Source organism: Sipha flava, unplaced genomic scaffold (genome assembly GCF_003268045.1).
Source record: "Sipha flava isolate LNK unplaced genomic scaffold, YSA_version1 32_pilon_pilon, whole genome shotgun sequence".
NCBI lineage: Eukaryota > Metazoa > Arthropoda > Insecta > Hemiptera > Aphididae > Sipha > Sipha flava.
The window spans coordinates 2149016-2158778 of record NW_020273018.1 but is presented as its reverse complement, the minus strand read 5'-3'; the positions used below and the strand labels follow the sequence as shown (position 1 = coordinate 2158778).

The 9763-nt window shown below is 27.2% G+C and overlaps 2 protein-coding genes across 2 annotated transcripts; both read left to right on the top strand.

Moving 5' to 3' along the window:
* Positions 1 to 1167: 1167 nt before the first annotated feature.
* Positions 1168 to 2259, top strand: LOC112687060 (3-oxoacyl-[acyl-carrier-protein] reductase FabG-like). Its single transcript, XM_025559597.1, has one exon. The coding sequence runs from the start codon at positions 1422 to 1424 to the stop codon at positions 2187 to 2189; it is 768 nt and encodes a 255-aa protein (XP_025415382.1). The 5' UTR covers positions 1168 to 1421; the 3' UTR covers positions 2190 to 2259.
* A 1083-nt stretch (positions 2260 to 3342) lies between these two features.
* Positions 3343 to 6084, top strand: LOC112686966 (zinc finger MYM-type protein 1-like). Its single transcript, XM_025559462.1, has 4 exons — positions 3343 to 3607; positions 3746 to 5317; positions 5486 to 5541; positions 5596 to 6084. Exons 1-4 carry the CDS (start codon positions 3343 to 3345, stop codon positions 6082 to 6084), a joined length of 2382 nt encoding a protein of 793 aa, XP_025415247.1.
* The last annotated feature ends 3679 nt before the right edge of the window (positions 6085 to 9763 follow it).

Here is a 9763-nt window from a genome sequence, read left to right as displayed (position 1 = left end):
TTATGAATAAAAATATTATAAATAAAAATATTATAAATATATCTACCAATAAAATAAATTGTAAATTAATCAAATCAGATTCATTAGGTAACTATAACATCAACAACAAAAAAACAATATTCTAGTCTTTTAGTTTTATATTTCATTTGTCTTTTCCTCGAGTTATAATTAGTTAAAATTATAATTTAATAATAAAAATAAAATAAATACATTTTACCAATCTGGTTATTGTGTGATAAATGGTGAAATACACTGAGTAACAAAATTATAAAAAAATCTTATTAATAATAAATAATTAATAAGTATAAAATCAAAATTAAAAATATTAATATAATTCTTCCCAGTATGATCTAGAGGATAGAGTATCACCAAATAAATCTTTTTAATTCCAATCTTCTTCTGAAGATTCTGAGAAAGAACTAGAAGTTAAGTTTAACATATTTTTAGATTTTGATGTAGATGGTCTAGGTGTAGATGGTCCAGGTGTAGATGGTCCAGGTGTAGATTGATAGTCGATTTCATTAGTGTCATGACATATTGTATTTACCTGTCTCTCTTTGCAAGGTTTATTTATAGGAATACTTGATTTTTTTAAATTATTCCATTATATTAATATATTAAGAATATTCATGTCGTTAAGACGTATCATTTAAGGTGTCACGTGCTAATATTTTCGGTAAAATAATATTTATCTGTAAAAAAATAATTGGTAAATTTACTGGTAATTTACCTTACCGGTAAATTTACGCGGTAAAAATTTACCGAGCTTACATCTCTAGTCTTTACCTTACACTTGTGATAATAATAATTAATAAAACTAAGGTATTATAAGTAACTACTATTGTGCTATAATAAAACTTATGACAACACACCACTACCACTGATTATATTTACACAATCTGTGCTGCTACTAAAATTGTGATTACATTTGATTGGTTAGTAACATTTTATTTGGTAATGTTACTATAAACTTGATATCAAAAGTAAAAATTGGTGATAACTGTAGATTGTGAAATTTGCATCGAGATAAAGAATATACTGTATTATTAATACTGTGTATTCTTTATCTCGATAGAAATTTGTGATGTTATTTTCCTGTTATTATCTCCTCAGATCAGTTAACCATTACCACTGATAAAATTCTATTTAGTTCTAAATTATTTAATTCTATTTAGAGTTTCATAAGGAGTGTTTTTAATCTTTTTGAAATCGAAATTGTACTTCTTTTTATATTTTGATGTCATTATTCTGTTGTATGTTTCAAGGATTATTTATTATATTATCTATTCAAACCTTGAGTTATTCATATTAGTACAATAAATAATTTAAGTGTTAAAATTCTTCATCTACTTACAAGTAATTAATGTTAATGTTGGTAATTTTTTAATTTGTGTGATAATTACTTATAGTTTATTGTTCAAATGAGTTTTCATAGTAAAATTATATTGATTACCGGTGCTAGTTCTGGCATCGGTGCAGCAACTGCAATACATTTTTCCAAGTTGGGTGCAAAATTGGCACTTACAGGACGTAATCTTGTCAATCTACAACATGTAGCCGATCAATGTGAACAAAGTTTCTCATTAAAACCATTTCTGGTTACTGGAGACTTGACAAATGAAGATGATACTAAACATATATTGAATTCTACTATTTCTCATTACAATCAATTAGATGTTTTAGTCAACAATGCAGGAATCTTAGAAAGTGGATCCATTGAATCAACATCGCTTGATCAGTATGATCGAATAATGAATGCTAATGTTAGATCAATTTACCATTTGACCATGTTAGCTGTTCCTCATTTGATTAAAACTAAAGGTAATATAGTCAATGTATCTAGTGTAAATGGAGTACGATCATTTGCTAATGTATTGGCATACTGTATGTCAAAATCAGCAGTAGATCAATTTACAAGATGTGTAGCTTTAGAATTAGCTCCAAAAGGTGTTCGTGTAAACAGTGTTAACCCAGGAGTTGTAGAAACAAATATTTTAACCAGACAAGGAATGAGTAAAGAAGATTATGCCATATTTTTAGAAAAAACTAAAGTTACACATGCTTTAGGAAGACCAGGGACTCCTGAAGAAGTGGCCAAAGCTATTGCATTTTTAGCTGGCGATGCTAGTTTTTCAACTGGTGATTCACTTTTAGTTGATGGTGGAAGACATGCCATGTGTCCAAGATAAAATATTTATTTTTGTCTTTTTTCATTTGTTTGTATTCATATATTATTTTAACAAGCAATTAAAGCTATTAAATAAAAATATTAGGACCTAATGTATACATATATAACATCAGTGTCATAGAAAATTGAAAATATATAATATTTTAAAGAATGTTATGGTTTGGTAATAAATTAATTTACTTATAAACATGAGCGCATAACAACTTGTATTCTTTATCCATATACTATACAAGCATTAGTATTTATTACTATTCATAATTTATTTTTGCTAAATTGTATGCATACTAAGATTAGTAACCAAGTAATAACTGTTATTGATAACTATAATTTCTGTTTGAATTATATTTTACATAATATCTATACCTAGAAAATTAGGAGGGACTACAATTTCTTAATGTAAGGTATATTTGTTACTTTTCTAGTTGTTTAAGTTACAGATACCGAATTATTAAAACTCAAAACTTGAAAGCAATAATTAATCGACATTTGAAAAAATCATTCTGAACTAAAATCGATGTAGTAAGTCTTGTTGCTAAGTATTGAAATGTAATATTTTAGTTAATATTATTTAACTTATATATCATGCAGGGGCGGATAGGCCCACCGGGATACCGGGCAAATCCTGGTAGGCCTTCCTCTCTATGATAATTTTTTTTTGTTTATACACTATTATAATTACAGAGTTCGATATAGTAGCTACTCAATAGTCAATACTTAAAAATATACACATCCACACTGGGCCGAACTAATATGTAACTTTTTATACAATTTATACCTAATAAAATAAATAATAATTTTACAGATAATGAAAATTAAGCTAAATACTAAAATTAACAATAATAGAACGTATGGCCCCACATACTTACATTAATACAATCTATATAGCATCGGCGCGTGGCGGTCGACCTTATCTAATCGGAGTTTTATCGAATTTCGGTACATTCTACATTTGTACGAAATACTAATGTGAACTGCCACAATAATATTATCCGACTGCATTATAAACTATTTTATATTTTTTCTTATTTCGCTACCGAAACAACATACAGATTTTTATTTTTGAATACTCTCCTCAGTCTCCGCCTTCTGTTTTCAAGTGAGTAAAAATAATTTTACACTTAATAATTATATTATTCGATCGAACAGTAGATAATATGGATGACCAACAACCAAAAATAAAAAAATTTAAAAGTGGCCATGAAAAACGTCTAGAAAAACAAAAACAATTATTAATTGAACAAGGAAAAACTTGTATGAAAATAAATAATTTTTTTAAATTTTCAACAACTTCTGAAACATCTGATAATATTGAACAAAATGTTAATAGTATCAAAAAACTGCCTTTACCTATTGAACATCAAACAATTGGATTAGAAATTGAAATTTTAAATAAAAATAATGTTGGTCAGAATGAGCAGAGTGTGTTGAAAACAAATAAGGACATTATTATTGAAAAACCGATAAATAATATCAATGAAATTAACGAAATAGACTATTTTAGAAAATCAAACTATAATTTTATTAATTATTTTATGTTGTATCATCCAAATCAATCAGATAGAGACATTCCTTTTACATCAAATAGAGCATTCTATCGTTATGATGGTAGTAAACGAATTTGGTTAACTTATAGTTCCAAACATTCAGCTTTATTTTGTAGTATATGTCTAGCGTTTGGATCTGTGTGTGACAAAAATACATTTACAGTAGGCGTAAATGATTGGCGACATATTTACCAACGTATTGAAGAGCATGAAAAAAGTAAAACACATGGTAATAGTGTAAATGCTTACTTCTTGAAAAATAGTAGTAGTTCGATTGATCAATTACTTATATATGACCAATGTAATTTGAGAAAAAAACAAGTAGATGAAAAGAGACAGGTACTAACAAGAATCATTAATATAATTAAAATGATAGGAAAACGTGGATTTAGTTATAGAGGAACAAGTTCCAATGAAGCTTCGTATACCCTAAATGACCATACAATAGACCATGGCACATTTCTTGAAACGGTTATTTTATTAAGCAAATATGACCCTATTCTAAGATTACACGTTGACTCTTCAATTGAAAAAAGTAAATTATGTCATAATTCCGGTTCTAAACAAGGAGATAGTACCTTAACGTTTCTATCTAAGACTACTGTAGGTTATATATTGGATACTTGTTCTTCTATGATAAAATCTAGTATTTCAAAAGAAGTTATCGAGGCTGGGTTGTACTCAATTCAGCTGGATACAACCCAAGATACTTCAATAAGTGATCAATGCTCAATAATAATAAGATATGTTTCAAAATTTAGTGTAAAAGAAAGATTATTAGCTATGGTAAAATGTAAATCGTCGACTGGAGAAGCATTTGTTGAACTATTGCTGAATGTTCTTAAAACAGCAAATATTGATATATTAAATTGCGTGGGAAATTCAACTGATGGAGCGGCTAATATGCAGGGGCAATATAGAGGGTTTTCGGCAAAACTCAGTGAAACGGGTGCTACCCAACTACATATTTGGTGCTATGCACACGTCTTAAACTTAGTCATTTACGATGTTACTGAAAATAAAGTAGAAGCATTATCTTTGTTTGGTTTACTCAATAGTTGTGCTGTATTTATTAGAGAATCATACAAAAGAATGGATATTTGGTTAGAAAAGTGTTCAAATAAACGACTTGGTACCATTGGACAAACTAGATGGTGGGCAAAAGATATAGCTTTATTAAAAACATTTGGACATTTTAATGAACAAGAAAATAGTCTTTATATTGAGTTAATAACAACGCTAGAAGAGATATACACAGATTCTAATATTAAATCAGATATACGCTACAAGTCAAAAGGTTTATTGGAATCTCTTTGTAAATACGAAACTATTTTAACAGCCCAAACATTTTTACGTATCTTTAAATACACCACATATTTATCAAAATATTTGCAGACGCGAGGTCTAGATTTATTACAAGCTCATAGAATGGTAACAAATATAATAAGTAGTATTAAAGATATATCTCGAGATTTTTCCGCCACCAAAGAAGCGGCAAATAAATTCGTTCAAGGGGCCAATATAAAATTAGAATCACTTGAAAGTAATTTAACTGTAGAAGATAGTTTTCCAGAAGTTCGCCAACGTAAAATAAAACGTTTATTCTCTTATGAATCTGAAGATGAACAAAGCATTGATTTTATTTATAATTATGAATTTAATGTTTATAATTCAATGATTGATACAATTATTAATAGTTTGGGAACCCGTTTTGAAAAACACGGACAACTCTGCGCTGATTTTTTATGCTTAGATCCACAAAATTTCAAAGAAATTTCAAGACAAATACCCCCAAATTCTTTAGAAAAAGTATTTAGTATAATAAAAAAATTTAATAATGATATAATTTTACAATCTTTACAGCAAGAATTGCAGGATTTTGCTATAAAATGGGAAACATTGAGTCAAATTTTGACAAAAGAGTATTACAACACCAAATCAAATAATAGCTCCGATAAAGAAGATTATGAAAACAATGATTTGATAGATGAAACAATATTAGATAACATACCGCAAGAAAGTTCTTGTTGTAAATCATCTGACAAAAAGTGTCACATTTGCTGTTTTTTTGTATTGGTTCGCTATAATCTGTATACCAATGCATATCCAGGACTTTATTTAGCTTACAAACTATCATTAACTTTATCAGTGAGCCAAGTGTCATGTGAACGTAGTTTTTCTAAATTAAAACATGTGAAAACATCAATTCGAAGTACTTTAAGTCAGCAGAACCTTGAAACACTCATGTTAATGAGTGTAGAAAAAGTCATTTTAATGGATCTCGATAATAATGATATAATAAACAAAATTTCAACCAAAAGTGATCTCCTCAAAAAAGTGCTTCAGTATTGAATAGTATTAAGTATTAAAATGTAAGACTTTGTAGTTCATAAATTCTGATATAATATTATTATAGTGTTATTGTAGGTATTATGAAAACGTATATTTAAAAATATTATAGCATCTAAATTCTAAACTTTTAACTATTATATGAAAAATTGATTAATGATTACATTTGTAAATATAAAAAATATGTATTATATGCGCGTGATAAAAATGTATTTCTTTTACTTTTATTGGGCCCGTACGGAAAATACATTTCCCGGTAACATTAATTTAGCCTATCCGCCTCTGATATCATGTAATAAAGATTAAAAGGTATCTATTGCTTGTATTAAAATCTTAAGTTTTATCAAATACAACCAAATAAAATAAAAATAAAATAATTGATTAAGACAAATTAAAAAAAAAAAAAATTGATTACCTAATATTATAGTTATATAGATATTATGTTATTTATTAATTGTTCATTTTTGTAAAGTTACGCGATTATGCTTGATTATTATTAGCTCCTTTATCAATGTTTTTGTATTTTAACAATGAGCATAGTTTATATATTTGCGCTTAAAGTATTTGTTTTGGTCACGTAACGGGAAGATTATAGTTTTTAATGGGAACTAATAACGGGAATTTTATTGACGTAAGGTGCATAAATTGGATGCTTGCCAACATAAAATTGATTTAATTTACACTCAAACAAAGTAATTTCCAAAACCTCTCTTTAAACCTGTTCAAGGCTGATAAAAAGTTCATGGATTTTGTAACTATGGTAGTTATTTCGAAAATTCGTGATCACTATGCTGTAATTATTATAGAAGCCTACCTTTAAATAGGTTGAGATACTCACACGACGCTTAAGAATCGCAAAATCAGGTTCTATTCGTAAGTTCTCGAGTCAGGTTTACCGACGAGTTCTGTTGACCTATGCCCAGAGGTGGATTTAACTTAATTACAGTTATAGACACTAAACTTTTGCCATCCCTTTTATTAAATTTAATTGTACCTCAATCTATTTCAATTTTTATATAATTTTTTTTCACATTTAGTTTCTTTTTTTTACTTTTTTTAATTGAGAAAAATTTCAGTTGATGTCCCCTACATTATGATGATAATTTTTATGAATCACCATTGTTTTATTAATTAAATAAACATCATATAATTTAACTATGTAATTATAAAATAACAAATTTCCTTTATTTTTATACGAATGGTGTACCTATTTTAATAAACCATTACAAAATTTGACGCCCTAGACAGCTGCTTACGCTACCTATTGGGAAATCCACCTCTGCTTATGTCGAAAAGTTTTTATTTATTTTAAACTTGATTATAGTGAACCTAAAAACCAGTGACTTAGGTAGGAGGGTTTCAACCCCCCTTTGCGAAAACCTTGCTTGTAAATAAATAGGTAATAATAAAATAACTATTACCTAAATATATCAATTCCCTCACTCCATAAATAATATTTACCTACGTCCTTAGTAAAAAACCTATTGAATTAACTTCATGAATATAAGATTTTGAGTGTAATGAAGCAAGAAATGTACATAAATATTATGAAATGTAACTGTAATTATGTAATCATCAAAGTAAGCAATTTTCAATTAAATACATTCCATTATTAATTGAAAGACTTTAGAATTTAAAAATTCAAAATTAACACTCTGTAAGTCTTATATTTTTTGTGTAGAACATAAGAATTTAACTAACTCCTAATTTCTAGACTATTGAATATTTTTAAATTTCAAATGTTCTATTATATGTATATTAGTGATGGGAATGAAATCCGGATTCTTCGAAAATCTGCCAAAACAGGATTTCGGATTTAATATTTAAAAATCTGAAATTTGGGTTTATTATTGAAAATTTCTGTATTCTAATCATATAACTTTCATTGCACCACTTTGTAGTCGTTATTTTAATTTTTGGACAAAATAATGGTGGTCTAATTAAGATATCTTAATAATTGGTAAACACTTCGTCTTACGTACCATTACTTTTGGAGATACAACTAATAATAACTAAAATGTATTTTATATCCGACTTACGTATTTAATATTACACAAAAACTTGTATATGAGATTCTTAAGTTAAAATATTATTTAATTTAGAGAATGTTTAATTATTTTGTATTTAATATAAATAATTCTTGAAAGAATACTAATTCAATGTTTTCAAATCCGAAATCTGAATTTCGAACTTCAAAACCTCAGCGAATCCGGATTTTCCCCATTAGACACTAATGTATGTACGGTGACGGGTTCGATATAATGGCTAGGTATTGTAATAAATTAGTATAAATTTAATAATTTTATCTCTTCTTAATCGCATTAATAAATATGCTTACTTTACACATTTGTGAGCAGTCTTACTATCACAGTTATTAATGAATGCTGGTGTACCTAATATAGCCTACTGTTTTAAAGGTTATCTAATTTAATAAAATAGTCATTGCACTGAATTGTATCGTCTACCTTTTTAAAATTTCAACTAATTATAACTATGAAACCATTAATTGCATTAATTTAATATTTTAATTTAACATATATTCTTTCATAAAATGGCTATTTTACAATTGGATAGAAATTAAAAATTAAAAAATGATTTTTCGAAACCGTTTAAGGGATAAAACACAATTTTGATTTTACTTTTTTAATTTTTTAATTGCAGTTAAAAGTATTAATGTTTTGTTGTAGTGTAATTTTTAAACTTTTTTAAACTAATGGAACAAATGTGATAAACAGTGCCAGGTTAACGAATAAGCCCTCTGTGGTAAATATATCTTTACAAATATATTCAACCGTTGTACCCAACATAAAAAAAATTATATTAATAACAACAGCGTTAAAATTGTTTAATTGATAAATTTTATATTTATAAATACATCCTAACATCGGTAGTTTTAATATAATAGAACTATTACTGTTTAGTGTTAACAATCAACATTACTTAACTTTATGAGCTTTCCACTCATATTATGTGAAGAAAAACAGATGTTAGGAAATATTAAGCCTCTTTATTTTTCAGTCAATATGACTTAACAATTGACAAGACTATGGTTCGGTAAACGAGACTTGAAAGAAAATTATATAATAGAATATTGCTTAAAATATAAAAAAATTGCTTGGTAGTGTACAAATAAATCAATTAAAACTATTAATTATCTGATGGATATAAATAAAGCTGGGATTTGTATGCGAAAAATATTGTTGAATATGCACATATTTATACACATGAAAATTAATTTAAAAAATATGCGAAAAAAAACCATTACAAATGTATTAACATTGTATAAACTAGGGATGTTTCTGATACCGAAATTATTATTCAATAACTGGGTACTCGGTGTCATCATTAAGACGGCTTATACCATGTACCTGTCTTAACTTGGCTTAACACTAAATTTTCGGTGTACCTATACTAGTTGCGGTCAAAATCAAAAATTACGTACTAGTTGCGGTCACTCAAAATATATATCTAAATATATATCATATACATATGGTATATACTATGCTATTTTATTTACAAAAAAGTTTCAACATTTTCCTTTTCATTTTATAAACAGACTTAGGACTGTCTACACTATTTTTATTGTGTAGGTTTGAAATGACAGTAGTAATAGTGAAAAGTCACGCGGCAACTTTTGGTGAACATTCATTCTTGCAGTGTGTATATTTTTTCTAATTAATGT